The sequence below is a fragment of the Amblyraja radiata genome, chromosome 13 (genome assembly GCF_010909765.2).
Source record: "Amblyraja radiata isolate CabotCenter1 chromosome 13, sAmbRad1.1.pri, whole genome shotgun sequence".
NCBI lineage: Eukaryota > Metazoa > Chordata > Chondrichthyes > Rajiformes > Rajidae > Amblyraja > Amblyraja radiata.
The window spans coordinates 17,432,666-17,453,663 of NC_045968.1; the positions used below are offsets into that span (position 1 = coordinate 17,432,666).

Here is a 20,998-nt window from a genome sequence, read left to right on the forward strand (position 1 = left end):
CAGACCATAGAGAGTGCAAAAGCCAAGTCCGTACAGCAACAAAAAAGTCCAGAGGAGATCATAGTTAGAACATAGGTGCAGGAGTAGGCCATTCGTCCCTTCGAGCCAGCACCGCCATTCAATATGATCACAGCTGATCATCTAACATCAGTACCCGTTCCTGCTTTTTCCCCATATCCCTCGATTCCTTTAGCCCTAAGAGCTAAATCTAACTCTTTCTTGAAAACATCCAGTGAATTGGCCTCCACTGCCTTCTGTGGCAGAGAATTCCACAGATTCACAACTCTCTGGGTGAAGAGGTTTTTCCTCATCTCAATCCTAAATGGCCTACCCCTTATTCTTAAACTGTGACCCCTGGTTCTGGTCTCCCCCAACATCGGGAACATTTTCCTGCATAAGATTCCCTCTCATCCTTCTAAACTCCAGTGAATACAAGCCCAGTCAACCCATTCTTTCAGCATATGGCAGTCCTGCCATCCCGGGAGTTGCAGAGATTGTGGTTACTGTTGTTAGCCAAGACAGCATATATCGTCAAGGATCCCACCTCCCAACATGCCCTCTACCCACTCTTACCATTAGGCAGGAGGTACAGAAGTCCATCATGTCCATGAACCGACCTACACAACCCAAAGCCACAACACTACACTACACACCACTACACCCACTTGCATGTTTTTGCAGGGGTTTTTTCATCTACTAATCTTTTTACACTAAATCTCTTGGGGTTTTTTGCAGTCTTTGACCTTTTAGTTGTGTGTAATCTATGGACAATGTATAATTTGTTAGTGTCTGTGCGCGCATTTGTGTGCGCGTGTTTTGTGAGAGTGTGTGTGAGTGTGTGTGTGTGTGTGTGCGCGCATGTGTTTTGTGTGCGCGTGTTTTGTGTGTGTGTGAGCGTGTGTTTTGTGTGCGCCTGTTTTGTGTGTGTGTGAGTGAGTGTGTGCGCGTGTTTTGTGTGTGTGTGAGAGGGTGTGTGTGCGCGCGTTTTGTGTGTGTGCGCATGTTTTGTGTGCGATTGTTTTGTGTGCGTGCGTTTTGTGTGTGTGTGTTTTAATGAGTGTTTTGTGTGTGTGCGCGTTTTGAGTGTGTGTGTGAGTGCGCGCGTGTTTTGTGTGCGTGAGTGTGTGTGTGTGCGTGAGAGTGTATGCGCGTGTTTTGAGTGCACATGTTTTGTGTGTGTGTGTGTGTGTGTGTGAGAGTGTGTGTGTGTGCGCGTGTTTTGTGTGTGCGTTTTGTGTGTGTGTGTGTGTGTCTGTGCGGGCATGTGTGCGAGTGTGTGTGTGTGCGCGTCTTTTGTGCTTAGTATATTGAAATAACTTAATAACTCTTGCGGGAAGAATTTGATTTAACTTGAATTTTAATACTGCTATCTTATTGTGTTTGTCACACATGATTAGTGGGACACAGCTAACAGCCTTGGAGGGCATCTACCACACACGGTGCCTCAGGAAGGCCGTCAGCGTCCATAAAGACTCCTCACACCCTTGTAATAGACTGTTCGAACTACTTCCCTCCGGCAGACGTTACAAGGCCTTCTACGCCCGAGACTCAGAAACAGCCTAATTCCCAGAGCTATAGCGGCTCTGAACCGGCCCTGCTTAGTGCCCCCTATCCCCCCTGGACTGTCTCCCTCAGATGGTCATGTCGCAGTTTATTTATTTATTTTTTTGACATCGGTTGGAAGCTGCATACCAAACCTTGTTGCACTGATGTGCAATGACAATTTAAAAAAAAAAGATATTATTAATAGAGGGATCGGTAGCATTTTCTAAATCTTCTAATTCCAATTGTTCCAAACTATTTTTTTTATTTTGATAAGCTTGATATGAGATAATAGAACCTCTGATAAAGGCCTTAAAAGATTCCCATAATAAAGAGGCCGAAATACCAGGTGTGTCATTTGTCTCATAAAATAGTTCCATCTGTTGCTTCAAATATTCACAGCAACCTGGGTCGGTTAATATTTGAGGATTAAATCTCCAGAACGTTTTTTATAGCCCTTGCTATAGAACCCTTAGTTGAAAGTATAAGAGTACATCTGAGCATTCATGGCTATAATACTAAATATACTAATAATAAGATTTCGTCATATGCAGACGATGTACTTTTTTTTAATATGTTACCAACTCCCAAGTCAGTATCCCAAATATACTAAACCTCATAGAACAATTCGGCTCTTTCTCAGGGTATAGAATAAACTGGAACAAAAGTGAAATTATGCCGATAAAACCTGAAGACCCTTCACATCTCCTAAAATTTCCCTTTAGAATTGCTACGGGAAAATTTTTAATATCTTGGAGTCTACGTGTCTAGAAAATATCCCTCTTTATTTCAAGCAAATTTTCCACCATTAATCACCAAATTAAATGCCCTTATTCAATTTTGAAAAACACTTTCAATTTCCCTTTTAGGTAGAGTAAATGCCATAAAGATGATTTTCCTTCCACAACTCCTGTACAAAGTACCTGCCCCTCACCATACTTGTACATATAACACTAAACTCAACTTGACTTGCACGTTTACCTGGGAATGGGCACATCTATAAATTTAAGTCTGTTGAAAGGCTGCTTCCGAAAATATATTAACAAAGTAATTGGTTATGTTAGACCAAGGGACAGATCAAACATTTATTTCTATTTGAAATGGTAAAAGCTAAATCGTAAAAGCGAGTACAGTTCCACAACGATGATGCCATAGAATCAAAGTGACCAAGTGAATGAAAGGTGTCCCCATGGCGCTGCCAGGCTGAGGTCAGACAACTATGCTCACAGTGAGGAGCAGTTCAGTGAGTGGAAGTAGTGAGGCATGGAGTTACTGCAGGGCGGTGTGGGATAGGTGCCCATTGTACCAACATCACGATAACTGCGCACAACTCTGTGGAGTTCTGTGACAAATGCAAGTTTTAATTTTAAGACTATTAAGGACTATTTATTTGACCTGGCAGCTCTCAAAGTTTAGAGCTTTGAATGCAAACACGACACAAGAAGTTTATTCCACTTCAATTTCCTGCCACAAATTCTCATGGGCAAAAACTAGTTAAGCTGGGCTGTGCAGAAAGGAACTGCAGATGCTGGTTTAAACCGAAGATAGCCACAAAATGCAGGACTAACTCAGCGGGACAGGCAGCATTTCTGGAGAAAAGGAATAGGTGACGTTTCAGGACTGAAGAAGGGTCTCAACCCGAAACATCGCCTATTCTTTTTCTCCAGAGGCTGTCTGACCCGCTGAGTTACTCCAACTTGTTGTGTCTATCTTAAGTTGAGCTGTGCCACCAACGCTGCTGAATGAATCCACTTGTGTCGCTGATATTTCAATGTATCACCACAATGCACACTTCAACTGGTCGCTCACTTTCAACTTGTTAAATATCAATATTATGAACTTGTTAAATATCAAACAGCTGCATTTTTTCCAATCAACTGGCTGTGATGGAAAACCATTTGAAGTAATACTCAATGTTCAACCATTATAATCAATATTCTGCTTCAATTATTGTAAATTATTGCCCATCAAGATGATAGAATGCACCATAAGAATGGTAGGAAAAAACTGCAGATGCTGGTATAAATCAACAGTAGACACAAAACGCTGGAGTAACTCAGCCCGGGACAGGCAGCATCTCTGGAGAGAAGAAATGGGTGACGTTTCGGGTCGATCCCCTCCTTCAGACTGATGTCAGGGGAGTGGGCGGGACAGAGATAGAATGTACTCTGAGACAGTAAGACTGGTGGGAGAACTGAGAAGGGGGAGGGGATGGAGAGAGAGGGAAAGCAAGGGCTATTTGAAGTTAGAGAAGTCAATGTGCAAGCTTTTGTTGCGTGCTAACCAGTCAGCGGAAAGACAATAGATGATTACAATCGAGCCATTTATAGTGCATGGATACATGATAAGGGAATAACATTTAGTGCAAAGTAAAGCCAGTAAAGTCTGAGGGTCACCAATGATCAAGATAGTAGTTCAAGACCGCTCTCTGGTTGTGGTACGATGATTCAGTTGCCTGATAACAGCTGGGAAGAAACTGTCCCTGAATCTGGAGGTGTGCATTTTCACACTTCAGTACCTTTTGCCCGATGGGAGAGGGGAGAAGAGGGAGTGACTGGGGTGAGACTGGTCCTTGATTATGCTGCTGGCCCTGTCGAGATTTTATTGAGATTTTATGTGATAGACCAACACAAAGTGGCGCATAATTGTGAAGTGGAAGGAAAATGATACATGGCTTTCAATTTTTTTTACAAATAAAAAACTGAAAAGTGTGGCGTGCAAAAGTATTCAGCCCCCTTTACTTGATACCCCTAAATAAAATCACCCCTAAATAAAATCCAGTGCAACCAATTGTCTTCAGAAGTCACCTAATTAGTAGATAGAGTCCACGTGTGTAATCTAATCTCAGTATAAATACAGCTGTTCTGTGAAGGCCTCAGAGGTTTGTTAAGAGAACATTAGTGAACAAACAGCATCATGAAGCCCAAGGGACACACCAGACAGGTCAGGGATAAAGTTGTGGAGAAGGTTAAAGCAGGGTTAGGTTATAAAAAAATATCCCAAGCTTTGAACATCTCACGGAGCACTGTTCAATCCATCATCCGAAAATGGAAAGAGTATGGCACAACTGCAAACCTACCAAGACATGGCCGTCCACCTAAACTGACAGGCCGGGCAAGGAGAGCATTGATCAGAGAAGCAGCCAAGAGGCCCATGGTAACTCTGCAGGAGCTGCAGAGATCCACAGCTCAGGTGGGAGAATCTGTCCACAGGACAACTATTAGTCGTGCACTCCACAAATCGGGCCTTTATGGAAGAGTGGCAAGAAGAAAGCCATTGTTGAAAAAAAGCCATAAGAAGTCCCGTTTGCAGTTTGCCACAAGCCATGTGGGGAACACAGCAAACATGTGGAGGAAGGTGCTCTGGTCAGATGAGACCAAAATTGAAGTTTTTGGCCTAAATGCAAAACGCTATGTGTGGCGGAAAACTAACACTGCACATCACCCTGAACACACCATCCCCACTGTGAAACATGGTGGTGGCAGCATCATGCTGTGGGGATGCTTTTCTTCAGCAGGGACAGGGAAGCTGATGGGAAGTTGATGGGAAGATGGATGGAGCCAAATACAGGGCAATCTTGGAAGAAAACCTGTTAGAGTCTGCAAAAGACTTGAGACTGGGGCGGAGGTTCACCTTCCAGCAGGACAATGACCCTAAACATACAGCCAGAGCTACAATGGAATGGTTTAGATCAAAGCATATTCATGTGTTAGAATGGCCCAGTCAAAGTCCAGACCTAAATCCAATTGAGAATCTCTGGCAAGACTTGAAAATTGCTGTTCACAGACGCTCTCCATCCAATCTGACTGAGCTTGAGCTATTTTGCAAAGAAGAATGGATAAAAATTTCAGTCTCTAGATGTGCAAAGCTGGTAGAGACATACCCCAAAAGACTTGCAGCTATAATTGCAGCGAAAGGCGGTTCTACAAAGTATTGACTCAGGGGGGCTGAATACTTTTGCACGCCACACTTTTCAGTTTTTTATTTGTAAAAAAATTTGAAAACCATGTATTATTTTCCTTCCACTTCACAATCATGCACCACTTTGTGTTGGTCTATCACATAAAATCCCAATAAAAAACATTTACGTTTGTGGTTGTAACGTGACAAAATGTGGAAAAGTTCAAGGGGTATGAAAACTTTTGCAAGCCACTGTAAATGGAGTCAATGGAAGGGAGGTTGGTTTGGGCTGCGTCCACAATTCGCTGTAATTTCTTGCGGTCTTGGATTGGGCTGTCCTGAATTCGTATTATTATTTAAACTTTTCTACTGTCTATAAATTTTTGTTCTCTTCTGGTAATTGGTTATGTGAATCTATCAAAATGCTCTCCACCCTTTGAACTTCTACGGATTGCCTTCCTGATCCAAGAGCTTCAAGCCTCCCACAACCATTCCAGTTACATCGCAATGCAACTACATGTGGTCTATCTTGGCAACAAACCTCAAAAGACCTCAACACACCCTCCTGACTGAAACTTATGGCCACCATTCCATCTCCTCAAAGCCTACACGTGTGCGATGGGTGTACACTCACCAGAGGTCAGGAACAGTTGAGGGCAGTGACTCAGCAACTCTCTGGAATAATTCAGCTGAAGCAACAACGACCAAACATTGCAGTGAAATCCCAGTGAATAAAAGTAACCCCTCTCAGGCTTTCAGCTCATTTTCAAACGACATGCAAAGAAAGTTAAATTGACGGGTGGCGCCGTCAGCGATGGCAGCCTCACCAACGGTCTGTCTGTCTGTTCATCTTTTTTGTTATTTTTAATGTGATTTTAAAAGTTTGCGTTAATGTTCTCTGGTTTGTTTAATGTGTGTGTGTGGGGGGGGGGGGTGTCGGGGTAAACTTTTTTTTTCAATCTCTTACCTTGCCCGAGATGCGAGTGTTTTCCGGGTCGTATCTCCGGTTGCTCTGTGACCTAACATCATGGAGCTGGCGGCCTTGCTCGAGACTGACTTTAAGCCACACCACAGGGCCGTGGACTTACCATTGGAGTCTGCGATCCCATGCTTGGGATCGACGCTCCAACCGCAGCCTGAGGATTCAACATTGAGGAGCTTGCAGTCTCAGTTAGAGACCGATGTCGGGAAGCTCCAAAGTCGCAAGAGATTCGACCAGCCCCGACCCAGAATCCGATCGCCTGGCGTGGGGAAGCTGAGATCCCCCCAAGTGAGCTTGAATGCCCCGACGTGGAGGGCCCGACCACCAGCTACTGGAACCAAGATTGTCCCATCAACGGAAGGCTCGAGGCCCCCGACCGCGGGAGGACAAGGAAGGGAAGAGATTGAATTTTTTTCCCGCCTTCCATCACAGTGAGGAATGTGGAAGAGTCACAGTGGTGGATGTTCATGTTAAAATGTATTTTATGTGTCTTGTTGCTTTTTATTGGTAGGACTGTATGGCAAATCAAATTCCTCGTATGTTGCAAAACATACTTGGCTAATGAAGTATGATTATGATAATGATAATGATATGTTAATACCTGCCAAAGCCAAATTCACTTAGGAGAGGATATTATGTGAATGATTTTACAGAACAAACATTCAGTGATTGCAGGATATTTCTAGCGCCACTGCTGAGACAACACACAGTTTACCTGCTGGCATGATTCTGTGCATGGCCACGGACAGGAAGAAAATGGAGTCACTGTAGTAGGAGCCAGCGCCAGCACTGAAGAGCTGCTGCATCGGTTCAACCACAGGGAATAACTCGTGGGTCATGGTGTCCACGTCATGGAAGGTGAGCTGTCACACAGAGTGCACAGGGTTAGTTGTGTTTCTAGTTTAGTTTATTGTCACATGTTGTACAGTGAAAACGTTTTTGTTGTGTGCTAACCAGTCAGCGTAAACATATAACGTGCACACAGGCAGAGAAACGTAATGAGACAAAAATCTTCATGTCCCTGAGGATCTGGATCTATAAATTCCATTCCCCGCTTGCATCTTGACAACAATTGTGCAACATCAGCATGGAGCTGCCGCTTGTTATGGGGTCACGGCTCTGCTGTGATCGGGGAATGTACTGATATCTGCAATCTCGTTCAATGCAAGCAGGTTTTTATTTATAGACATTATAAATGTAATTCTGCTTTTATGCCGAGACAAATCACTACAAAGAGGTTAGGAGTGACCAAGGGCCAATCCTGTCCCCTGTACACACACACATGACCCTGTGGATGTTCCAGTTTCCACCCTGCTCCCCAAGATATACTGGACGTTGGCTTAGGTTAACTGGTTCCGACCTCAGTGTGGTCAGATGGTGGGAGAATCAGGCGTGTGAAGATGTGAGAGCAGATGTAACAGGGAAACGTGGAGGAGCAGTTAACCACATTGAGAGCCCTTTCAACAGGACAGGCTGCATGACCTCCAAACATGGATCTGGATCACGTGCAGGCAGAGGAGAGTAGGTTACCTTGGCAACATGGGTGGCATGGATATAGTGGGCCAAAGGGCCTGCTCCTGTGCTGTTCCCAAATACAAGATGTAAATAAAGTGGCCAACTTGATAAAGCCTCAAGTTTCAAAACCTGAACTAACAAAAATAGGACAAGTATCTCAAACTCTCAGCTGAAGCACCACAGACAATGTGGACAAAGATTTGTGGTGCATTCATTCATAGGTTTGAAGATCAAAAGCCAAGTGGTGTTAAAACATTCCAGAGAACTTTAGAGAGGGGAGATTTAGGAAGAGATTTATTTAAAGGAAAAAGGAAGAGGTTAAGATAGGACACCGGAGCTGGGATCTGGAGCATCTGAAGGTTTGGCCATCAGGGAAGTGTTTACTTTCCAACCATATGGGAATACCACAGTTCAGACATCGAGCATCTGAAGGTTTGGCCATCATAGAAGTGTATGGATTGCAGGGATGGTCCCATTTTCCTACATTTGGCTCAAATCCCTCTAAATCCTGTATCTGTCCAAATGCCTTTTAAGTCAGAACTGTATCCACTTCTATAGTTTCCTCTGGCAGCTCATTGCAGATACGGACTACCTTCAGTGAAAAAGTTGCCCCTAATATCCCTTTTAAACCTCTCCCCTCTCACCTTAAGTCTGTGCCCTCTAGCGTTAAAATCCCTCTACCCTGGGAAAAAGACTGTGAGCGTTCACTTTATCCGTGCCCCTCATGATCTTGTACACCTCAATAAGGTCCCCCATCAGCCTCCTACACGCTCCAAAGATAAAGTCCCAGCCTATCCACCCTCTCCCTGTAACTCACGCCCGCAAGCCCAGGTAACATCCCGGTGAATCTCTGCTGCTCACTTTAATCACATCCTTCCTGTAGCTGGGCGACCTGAACATCTTTCTTATCGGCGAGATTAGAAGAAGTGGATTTTATTTTACTCTGAATTCTACACTGTGACCCCTTCAATTAGTGAGGATGAAGACACAGTGGAGCTTTGTGTTAGCTCGGCAGCTGGAGAATAGTCCGTGCAGGCTCTGGGAATGGATCAGGGAATGACCTGTTCTATATTCTGATCCCATGTTTCATGCCTGGTTACAGCAACAAACTTCAGACAAAAGGCATGAGAAAGACTTTCCACTGCTGAAGATAAGGGCAGGGATTCACTGTAAAATAATCCTGTCTCCAAAACTGAGCCATTACAAATCAGCATCTTGCAATGCCAACTGTATTCAATAGATCAAAAACGTACTCCAGTCAATGACTCTATTCAGGAAATCTATTCACTGACATTTCCAGTAGCATGTGGATACCCAAAATAAATGCAAAACTGAAATGAAGTCAACAGTTAATTCAAGTAGGGCAATCCCCTGCCAAATGTTGAGGTGTGCGGCAGGGGAGAGATGGAGGACAACGCTTAAACTCATTTCAAACCTCCAGTTCCACCATCAATTCTCATCAAACTGGTCATAGGTTACTAAAGTTATGCAGCACAGCCACAGGCCCTTCAGCCCAACCTGTCCATGCTAACCAAGATGCCAATTTAAACTAGTCCAATTTGCCCGGATTTGAGCCATATCCTAAAACTTTTCTATTCATGTACCTGTTTAAATATCTTTTAAACATTGTAATTGTACCTGCCTCTATAGCCTTTTCCCCTATTGCTCGTTCCATAAACCCATCACTTTAAATCCCAAGAAGCAGTGGAAAACTTGCTTCTCACATCACTATTACACTTTTCCCCATCCACTTTAAATCCCAAGTCCTCTAATATGAGACTCCCCTACTCTAGGTAAAAGACTGTGACCATCCATCTAATCTACACCCCTCTTTAAAGACACCCCTCGGCCTCCTACACTCCAGGGAAAACAGTCCCAGCCTATCCAATCTCTCGTGCAGGAAAGAACAGCAGATGCTGGTTTAAATCGAAGATAGACACAAAATGCTGGAGTAATTCAGGCAGCATCTCTGGAGAGAAGGAATGGGTGGTGTTTCAGGTCGAGACCAATATTCAGATTGAAGTCTGAGGAAGGGTGTCAACCCATTCCTTCTCTCCAACCTCTCCCTATAATGCAAGCGCTTCCATTTAGCTAACATCCTGGTGAGTCTTTCCAATGTGATGACATCATTATATTGTCAGAGGTTATGGGGAGAAGGCAGGAGAATGGGGTTAGGAGGGAGAGATAGATCAGCCACAAATGAATGGTGGAGTAGACTTGATGGGCCAAATGGTATAATTCTGCTCCTATCACTTATGATCATTCCTATTGCTGGGCGACCAGAAGCACACACGGTAATCCAAGTGCTGTCTTAGCAATAATTTGTGTATGACAGTTGGAGTAAATGTCCTAATACAGTGGCTGAACAACTGCCAAGGAGTTGACACCACTCGCCGTTCAGCACCTCCTTCTCCATGCTCCCCCCTCCAAGCACCCCTGTAGCCCAGCTTGCTGCCTGGCGCGGGCGGGCAGATCACGAGGCCCAGTGGCAGGCGAAACTCCGTCACTCTGACCACCTCTGGCAACCCCCACTGTCCAAAGCAAGTCTCACTCTTTATATTTGGCCAAGCTGTATCTCTAAAGTACACACCTGCAGGTCCTTGTGACCACAAATTAATTGTTTCACTTTTGTTCTGCTTTTGTCCCCAGCTCAATCAAAGCTGGGTGTGTCTCTGATTTGCACATTGCATGGTGTGGTGGGAGGGGAACCAGGGTCACACAGAAGTCTGCAGGCATCAGAGTTGACGCTGCTCTGATGTATCTCCCTCTGTCCAACAGCGCCATCCAGTGTTCAAGCATAGCATCCAACACGGTGAGAACGGGTGGAAGCCAGAAGTCAAAGGAATCAGATTAAAGTCCAACAAACACAAACTAAAGGGCCTGTCCCACTTGGGCAACATTTGCATGTCATTTTCGCAACAGCCTAAAATTAGGTTGGCGCGTCATGACGCATGGTGAGGCATGCAGTGACACGCTGTGCTTCCCTGCAGCCCCAGGATTTTGAAATGTTCAAAATCCTGGGTCGACATTCAGGTGTCTCATCATGTCGTGCGCCCTGTCACACGCTGACGTATGCTGTCCTGTGGGTGATACCCGGTTAGGGTTAGGGTTGAGGTTAGGGACCACAGGTGGGGTGTAAAATATTCTTCCTTCAATGCATGGATTTTAAACATTAATATATTAAAATTAATACAATAAAATCAATTGTGCAAATGAAAAGATGTCTGAGTCGTTCAGTTTTATTTATAGATGTATTGGTCCGCTTCCAGATCCGATCACCGTCTCTTTTCACAGGGATGGATTCAGTGAGTGTCGACTGAACTCCCCTCTCCCGTCCTCATTCCTCCTTCTCCACTCCCCCCTACCCTTCTCCCCTCCTGTCTCCCCCCTGCTTCCCTTCCCCCCTCTTCCTCCCTTCTCCACTCTACTCCCCCTTATCCACTACACCCCCCTCCCCACATCCCCTTCTCCCCCTCCCTCCCTTCTCCCATTCTCCACCTCCCCCCCCCCCCTTTCCCTGACGCCCCCCCATTTGTGGACCCAGCCTGCGACCAGTGATCCCCTGCACACTATCCCACACACGCTACGGAAGATAAGACACAAAATGCTGGAGTAACTCAGCGAGTCAGGCAACATCTCTGGAGAAAATAGGTTACGTTTCAGGTTGAGAGAGTTCCACCAGCATTTTGTGTCTGTCTTCGGTGTAAACCAGCATCTGCAGTTCCTTCCTCCTCTTACAGCACAGAAACAGGCCCCACAGCCCCGCTCCCACTTGCCAACCAAGATGTCCCGTTTAAGCTTGTCCCATTTCCCGCAATTGGTCCATATCCTTTCTTATCCATGTACCTGTCCAAGCTACCTCCTCAGGCAGCTCATTCTATATATACCCACAACCTCCTAGTGAAAAAATTGCACCTCATGTTTCTACTAAATCTTTCTCCCCTCACCTCTCTCTGAAACCTCTCTCCCTCTCCCTCTCTGAAACCTCTCTATGAAACCTCCCTCTCTCTCTGAAACCTCTCTCCCTCTGAAACCCACAAAGATCTGACTGGCGCTGACGATGGCTGCCACAGTGGACTGCTCCTTGTTGTTTTGTATGGTTGTTCGTTTGTGTATTTTGTGAAAACCCCACACAGATCACTTTCATGAGAGATGTACTTATTAACATGACATCCGGTACCTCCAAACATCGTTCCAGATTTCTCTCACTCGCTGGATTATTTGGACATACTCGTCGGCGGGGCTGTGGCTGTGTTCAAGGTCTTGGTTACGTTGGACCTGTGTTCAAGTTCTTGTTTACATACCGCCAATAGATCAGTGGATGACGCAGTCAACCTAGGCCTGCACTTCATCCGCCAGCAGCTAGACCACCAGGGGACCTATGCAAGGATTTTGTTTGTTGATTTTAGCTCTGCATTCAACACCATTGTGCCAGAGCTACTACACTCCAAACTCTCTCAGTTGACTATGCCTGAACCCCTCTGTCAGTGGATCACCAACTTCCTGACGGACAGGACGCAGCATGTGAGGCTGGGAAAGCACATCTCAGACCCGCTGACACTCAGCATAGGAGCACCGCAAGGCTGCGTACTCTCCCCTCTCCTCTACTCTACTCTCTCTACACCAACGACTGCACCTCCGCAGACTCCTGTCAAGCTTCTCAAGTTTGCGGATGACACAACCCTGATTGACTAATCCAGGATGGGGAGGAATCTGCCTACAGGCAGGAAGTGATACAGCTGGTGTCCGGGTGCCATCACAACAACATGGAGCTTAATGCTCTTAAGACGGTGGAATTGATTGTAAACTTTAGGGGAAACAGAATAGAAGCAAATCATGTGTGGGAAGGAACTGTAGATAATGCAGTTTCAAGTTTCAAATAAAACATCCATAATCTTAGAACATTGTTATCACTGATATGAATTTTACTTTTTATTCAAGATTCAAGTAGTCTTTAAATTTTCATTTCTCCATCATTAGAGCGGGTTGAGGGGACATTAAATGGGTATGATTTAGAGGTCATAGTTTTGAGGTGAGAAGGGGTAAGTTTTATGATGTACAAGGCAGGGTTTTTTTACTCAAAGGGTGGTGGGTGCCTGGAACGCACTGGCTGGGGCGGTGTTTGAGGCTGAGACGATAGTGGTGTTTAACAGGCTTTTACTTGGATACACGGGGAATACCGCCGTGAGGTGCAGTGGGGTGGAACAATGGGGACTTGGCGGGGGGGAGGGGGGGGGGTGAAGGGGTAAGGGGTAAGGGGCAACTGGCGGGGGATTTGTAACTTTGTAAGTGCCCTTCATGGGTGACTATTGCATATTGTGGCAAGATTTGCAAGCAAAGTATTTCACTGTGACTTGTCACACATTTTCATTCATTCATAGATGGACATGAATTATGCGCAGGTGAAGGTTAGTGCAGGCAGCATCTCTGGAGAACATGGATTGGTGCAGAAGGGTCTCAACCTGAAACAACACCCATCCATGCTCTCCACAGATGCTGCCTGACCCATGTACCTTCTGAAGAGTCCACCAGGAACTATACTGGAAGATGGACAATTTTAACATTTATCAAGCCAAATAACCTACAAACCTGTAGGTCTTTGGAATGTGGGAGGAAACCGAAGGTCTCAGAGAAAACCCACGCATGTCACGGAGAGAAGGTAAAAACTCCGCAGACAGCACCTGTAATCGGGTTCGATCCCGGGTCTCTAGCGCTGCATTTTGCCGTAAGGCAGCAACTCTACCGCGACCCGCTGTTACTCCAGCACTGTGTCCTTTTTGTGTAAACCAGCATCTGCAGTTCCTTGTGTCAAACATTAGTTTCCCCCAACCTGGCATCAGGTTGAGCAGGGACCCTGTGGGCCGAAGGGCCTGTTGCTGTGTCGGGTACCTGGCAGTGGAAGGCGGCGGCTCGCAGCTGCTCCCGGACCAGCGGCTCCCCCAGCCGCCTGCTGGCGGGGTCGGTGACCAAGTGAAGGTGGAGCTGCTCCCCGTCCCGCAGCTCTGCCCGCTCCACCATCGAGCGCACGGCCACGGCCAGCCTGGCCCGGAGAGCGGGGTTCGTGTCCGCCTTGGTCAGCATCATCAGGACGTGTAGCTGCTGGGCCACGGGCCCCAGGCTGACCCCGACCCCCGGCTGCAGGGACCCGACCCCCGGCTCCTGGGCCCCGACCCCCGGCTCCTGGGCCCCGGCTCCCTGCCCGACTGGGCCCCTGTCAGTGGGTCTGCCCCCGCCCGCCCGGCCCAGCTTGATGCGGCGGCTGTTGCTGGAGAAGCTGTGGCGCTCCGAGCCCAGGTAGTAGAAGGCGCAGACGGCCAGCGCGGCGGCGCACAGGAGCGCGGCCTGGGCCGAGCGCGGTGGCCACAGCGGCCTCGGCACACACAGCGCCATCACCCGCCCGCCCGCACGGGCAAAGGGGACGGGGCCTCGGGAACCAAAGATTATAGAGCTTTGTCGGGGACCGCGCCAACAGTCCCCGCCCCTCCCGACCCGCTTAGGGGCAGTGACCAAAGTGACCCCGCCCGGTCACAGCAGCGCCCCCTCCCGCCCACGCCCACACACACACACACACAGCGCCCCCTCCCGTCCGCCCACACACAGCGCCCCGTCCCGCCCACAGCGCCCCCTCCCGCCCACAGCGCCCCCTCCCGCCCACAGCGCCCCCTCCCGCCCACAGCGCCCCCTCCCGCCCACAGCGCCCCCTCCCGCCCAGTCACCACAGCGCCCCCTCCCGTCCGCCCACACACAGCGCCCCGTCCCGCCCACAGCGCCCCCTCCCGCCCAGTCACCACAGCGCCCCCTCCCGTCCGCCCACACACAGCGCCCCGTCCCGCCCACAGCGCCCCCTCCCGCCCAGTCTTCCTGCCATCAGTCCCAGCAGGTCAGGCAGCATCTATGGAGATAGACACACAATGCTGGAGTAACAGCGGGCCGGGCAGCATCAATGTAGAGACACCGACATACATTACAAACCCACTGACTCACATGGCTATCTGGACTACACGTCTTCACACCCTGCCCCCTGTAAAGACTCTATCCCCTACTCCCAATACCTCCGCCTACGCCGCATCTGTTCCCAGGATGAGACATTCCATACCAGGGCATCGGAAATGTCCTCGTTCTTCAGGGAACGGGGATTCCCCTCCGCCACCATAGATGAAGCTCACACCAGGGTCTCATCCATAGCCCGTAACACTGCTCTCTCTCCCCATCCCCGCACTCGCAACAAGGGCAGAGTCCCTCTGGTCCTCACCTTTCACCCCACCAGCCGGCAAATACAGCACATAATCCTCCGCCATTTCCGCCACCTCCAACGTGACCCCACCACTCGCCACATCTTCCCATCTCCCCCCATGTCTGCCTTCCGCAAAGACCGCTCCCTCCGCAACTCCCTCGTCAATTCTTCCGTTCCCTCCCGCACCATCCCCTCCCCGGGCACTTTCCGTTGCAACCGCAAGAAATGCAACACCTGTCCCTTAACCTCCCCCCTCGACTCCATTCAAGGACCCAAGCAGTCGTTCCAGGTGCGACAAAGGTTCACCTGTATCTCCTCCAACCTCATCTACTGCATCCGCTGCTCTAGATGTCAGCTGATTTACATCGGGGAGACTAAGCGGAGGTTGGGCGATCGTTTCGCCGAACACCTCCGCTCAGTCCGCAATAACCTACCTGAACTCCCGGTGGCTCAGCACTTCAACTCCCCCTCCCATTCCCAATCCGACCTCTCTGTCCTGGGTCTCCTCCATTGCCAGAGTGAGCACAGCGGAAATTGGAGGAACAGCACCTCATATTCCGCCTGGGGACCTTGCCTCCGGATGGCATTAACATTGAATTCTCCCAATTTTGCTAGCCCTTGCTGTCTCCTGCCCTTCCTTAACCCTCTAGCTGTCTCCTCCCACCCTCCCATCCGCCCGCCCTCGGGCTCCTCCTCCTCCTCCCCTTTTCCTTCCTTCTCCCCCCCCACCCCCCATCAGTCTGAAGAAGGGTTTCGGCCCGAAACGTCGCCTATTTCCTTCGCTCCATAGATGCTGCTGCACCCGCTGAGTTTCTCCAGCAATTTTGTGTACCATCAATGTAGAGATTCCTTCTTTCCAGAAACGTCACCCATCCCTTCTCTCCAGAGATGCCGCAGAGTTACTCCAGCATTTTGTATCTCTCTCCACCTATAACTTAAGATAGACACAAAAAGCTGGAGTAAGTCAGCGGGAGAGACACATCTCTGGAGAGAATGGGTGACGTTTCGGGTCAAGACCCTTCTTCAGACTCCTATACCTATAACTTCCACCAATAACTTGCCTGGCTTTGTCCTACTCCACCTCTCTTTCAGCTTTCTCCCCACAATTAGCCTGAAGAAGGGTCCCAACCCGAAACAATAGACAATAGGTGCAGGAGTAGGCCATTCGGCCCTTTGAGCCAGCACCGCCATTCAATGTGATCATGGCTGATCATCCCCAAGCAGTACCGCCCTCTGCCTCAGAATTCCAGACCCTCAACTCTCTGTGTGAAAAAGCGTTTCCTCACCTCTGTTCTAAATGGAAACATCACCTATGCATCTTCTGCAGAGATGCTGCCTGATCCACTGAACACTTTTTGTCTTTTACTGTGCCTCTATCATAGACAGAAAGCTTTGTAAAACTGGTCTTAAAAATCAGATTTATACTTCACAGCACACGTTTAATTTCTCTACCACTTCATTTGCCTCAATTCCCCTTTCAAATTATTACTGTTCCCCAGCACAAAAAAACAAAGTGATACCGGAGAACAAGCTAGACCAATTTCAAAACATGTGTTTAAGAAGGAACTGCTTCTAGATGCTGGAAAATCGAAGGAAGACAAAAATGCTGTAGAAACTCAGTGGGTGAGGCAGCATCTATGGAGCGAAGGAAATAGGCAATGTTTCGGGTCGAGACCCTTCCTCAGACTGATGTGAGGTTAGGGGGGGGGGGTCGGGAAGAAGAAGAAAGGAAGAGGCGGAGACAGTGGGCTGAGAGAGAGCTGAGAAGGGAAGGAAAAAGTAGGGACTACCTGAAATTGGAGAAGTCAATGTTCATACTGCTGGGATATAAACTACCCAAGCAAAATATGAGGTTCTGCTCCTCCAATTTACGGTGGTCCTCACTCTGGCCATGGAGGAGGCCCAAAACATGTGTAATCAGCATCAGTAATACAGTAGACTTCCGGCAGTTTTGAAAACCAAATGCATATTTAATTTTTGTTCATGGAATGTAAACTCATACAAGTTTCCAGGGAACTTTTATACAACAGTTCTATAATGTGAATAAAATATTCCATACAGAAAGGTTTATACAATATATGCAATTACATAAGGATGATAAATAGATTGAATACATTTTCAAACTTCTGGGGGTATATTTGTTTGTGTGGAGGCAAATGGATCCATCAAGTACGTACAGTGCTGATTAATGGTCTAAAATTGCCGATGCTTCAGCCTCTCAAAGGACAAATCACATTTGAAACTGAAATATAAGACTATAACTGCTCAACTGCTTTGGAGCTTATGGTATACTTCATAAGTTGTCATTACATTCTCATTAACCTTTTACTGATATATTTAAACTCTTTTGTACAAATGTACTAACTCAAAACCCACAGCTAAAGCAAAACAGAAAAAGTATTTTATCAATCCCTGGGCACAGAACATATATTGGTATATATTTACACAAGTTCAAGAGCAAAATACATTGGACATATAAGGTTTAAAAATGTAACGCAGCATAAATGCTGTTGACATTTCAAAAATCTGTAACTTTGATTTGTTTTTTGTTGCTTAAGGATATGGAATTAACCTGGTTGATCTTTGATGCAATGTTAATTTTTAAAGTTGCCACCATCTAATTTAAGTGTTGGTAAATAAAATCTGTTAAGAATATAGATTTATTTGAATTTGAATGCCCATGTACTGAAGATGTTCTGAACACTGGCAAAGAAGTCAGTAACATTTGCTTCATCTTGTCAGTGGTGGTACAGATCGTGTTCCAACTTAGACAACTGACTTGCTTTCCATTTGTATTTGAATAACACGAAATGTAAAATAGGATAGTGTGATGATGATGATGATGATGATATAATGCTAAATGTATAAATTAATTCTAATCTCCTCATTTAATTTCCTACTTTAATTTATCTCACCAACTGGATTTCATGTTGGGATGTAAAATAATGTTGCAGGGTATGTAGAGGGTTGACCTGAAAGTCTCGATATATTGCACCAAGTGTGGGTTATAGGTAATGCAGTTCAAAGATATAAAAACCCAACATTTCGTAGGTGGAAAGAATATACAAAGTATAACAAGTATGATAAAATATTTGTTGAAATTGTAGATTAAAAGCATTTTCTATTTTGTAAGAGGAAACAAATGTAATATGTTCCCTGGGCACATTGTCTCACTGCACCACAGCTCCACCACTGCAGCACCACAGCTCCACCACTGCAGCATCGCAACTCCACCACTGCAGCATCGCAGCTCCACCACTGCAGCACCCACGGCTCCACCGCTGCAACACCCACCACTGCAGCATCACAGCTCCACCACTGCAGCACCCACAGTGCTTTTAAAAGACATGGGGATGGAAGTGCTCTTGCTGCGGTCATGATTTTCTCACCACTCCGCTTCATGGATGGTGAATGATGGACGTATACTTTTGGAAATATTTTTGTCCGAACATTTTTTTCACATACAAGACTTCAGTTCACTTGAACTTCCATTCCATTTGCACGTTTCCCAGTGGTGGAACATCACAAAAGATTATTAACTTTAACTCAAGTTTGACAAAATCAACAGCACATAGGTGGCATGTTTGCATAGACAGCATCATCCGAATAAAACTAGCTGTGTGGAAATATATAGGCCAAGGTTCCTTCATTTACAGCTCTTTAAAATGTTAACATTCATTTTTGGTGTGTATATATATATATATTGTATTGATAAATATGCTTCCATACGATTGCATCAAAAGAATGACTGCAGTTCTCTCAAGAAATGCAGTAAAAGGTTAATCAGCCTCTGATCTCCGCTGGAAACGGTTTAATCTTTCGGGGTTGTGAGAGGCCATATGGGAAAAGTCTCTGAAAATATCCTGGTAGGTTGCATCACCTGCAATAGTAAAAGCTGAATGTTATTGCAGAAATATAATGAGGCAATAGAGTTACCCATGTACTAACGAATGGTTACGTATGTTACTATTATGTTTAATGCTGGAGGAGGCTGCTGAGCTCAGGATATCCGTGCTGGAGTTGTGTCATCATTCCTGCTCTCTGACCACAGACCCCGAGATTCTTGCTCGTGGCTTCTGCACCACATCCCCGTCCTTCCAGCTCCCTGCTCCCAGATTATAAACCTGCAGCGTGAAAGTCTCACCTCCTCAGCGACCCCTTGGTTGCTATCTTAAAGCTGTTCCTCTGGTTAATAATCCCACCTTCCACTGGAAACATCGTTCCTGTTTTACTGGTCACTCTGCTTATAATTTTGCCCCGTGAATTGACGTTTTTGTTTGATTCTGTGGTCAGAGAGCTGTACAGCAGTGAGAGGATAGTCCCACACAAGCAAGAACTCATCTACACACGCTTTCCAAGACAGACTCCTTTAGCATGCAATATCCTCTGTGACACACTGTAATATGTTAACCAAGCCCCCCCCCCCCCCCCCTTGATATGATCAGATATTCTATGTCATAACATCTCACCTTGATGGCACTGATTTTAATTGAACTGAATTGAACGATGCAACACAGGCACAGTACCTCCGGCCCACCCAGTCCACAACAACCATTGTTCACATGTTTCCATATTATCCCACTTTCTCATCCACTCCGTACCCACTGGGGCCAAGTAACCTACAAACTTGTATGTCTTTGGGATGTGGGAGGAAATTGGAGCACCCAGAGGAAACCCATAGGGTCACAGGGAGACCATGCAAACACCACACAGACAGCACCCGAGGTCAGGATCAAACCTGGGACTCTTGGGCTGTGAGGCAGCAGCTCTACCCGCTGCACCAACGTGACTTCATTTGGATTTGATCCTACTCTGCAAGACTTTGCCAGTGGCTTTCCAACAGTAGTTTCTCCCACTGGCGCTGCCATGGACATTTTCTTTCAGTCTCCCCTCACTCTCTCTCTCTATCTCTCTCTCACCACCAACTACCAGTGAGGCATGAAAAACATTGCTCCTTGCTTCATCTGTTGACACATTTCCAAAGCTCCATGGCCGAGCCTTTTCTCAAATCAACGGTCTACCCACAACTCGTTGATTGGTTTTACTGCCATAAATTATCCTGCTCTCTCCTTTATACGCCGTTTCCATCTTCCTTTTGTTTAGAATATAGAACAGAACAGTACACACCCTTCTGCATCCAATGTCAGTGCAGAACATGATGCCATGATAAACTAATCACCTCTGTCTGCATGTGATCCATACCTCTCCATTCCGTGTGCCCGTCTAAAAGCCTCTTCAATGTAACACCATCCCTGGGCAGTAATTTCCCATTCTCCCTACTGCTCATTGCCCTCTCTGCTCTGAAACATGTTTAGTTAATTTGGTTTAAACGCTGCTGTAAACATTTCCTCTGTTAAACATTTTGGTCAGTTGTAGCAGCTGCAATGGAGTCAGAGGTGGAAGAGGGGCAACGTTTTCAAATACTACCCATATCTGCCCCCCCCCCCCCACCCCCGGCCACAGTTAGAATAAACAACTGCACACCATCCAGCTAAGGTGCTCACAGAAGCTGCTGGGAACTCCCAGCAGGTCAGGCTGCTGTGGCAATAAAACAGAATTAATGTTTCAGTTCAGAGACCCTTCCTCAGAACTGAAGATGAAAGCAGCTCACACAGTCTATTCCCCATGGTCACCTCGGTTTTACGCCACAGACACCCCCCCCCCCCCCCCCACAGGTTTATGAGCCGCTTCTGCCTCCTTTACCGTTCTGATGAAGAATTAACTCCAACCTGAAGCACCGGCCACCTCCCTTCCCACAGATGCCGCCTGACCTGCTGAGCACTTCCAGTATTGTTCATGTCCATGAAGATGCTCACATGACATGC

General features: G+C 46.8%; 2 protein-coding genes across 5 annotated transcripts in view; both read right to left on the bottom strand.

The window, feature by feature from the left end:
- Positions 1-14,424, bottom strand: part of xxylt1 (xyloside xylosyltransferase 1) — a 52,082-nt gene extending 37,658 nt beyond the window's left edge. The window contains exons 1-2 of the mRNA XM_033031327.1: positions 13,829-14,424; positions 7,140-7,287 (exon numbers count right to left, since the gene is read on the bottom strand). Coding sequence (XP_032887218.1) covers positions 7,140-7,287; positions 13,829-14,329 — 649 coding nt within the window. The 5' untranslated portion in view covers positions 14,330-14,424. The remainder of the gene's footprint in view (positions 1-7,139; positions 7,288-13,828) is intronic.
- Positions 14,425-17,118: 2,694 nt separating this feature from the next.
- The window catches only part of acap2 (ArfGAP with coiled-coil, ankyrin repeat and PH domains 2), a 103,068-nt gene continuing 99,188 nt past the window's right edge, over positions 17,119-20,998 (bottom strand). For 3 of the 4 annotated variants that reach the window (XM_033031329.1, XM_033031330.1, XM_033031328.1), the window contains one exon: positions 17,119-19,053. In XM_033031329.1, coding sequence (XP_032887220.1) covers positions 18,953-19,053 — 101 coding nt within the window. In that variant the 3' untranslated portion in view covers positions 17,119-18,952. The remainder of the gene's footprint in view (positions 19,054-20,998) is intronic. The other variant, XM_033031331.1, reaches the window with a different exon arrangement.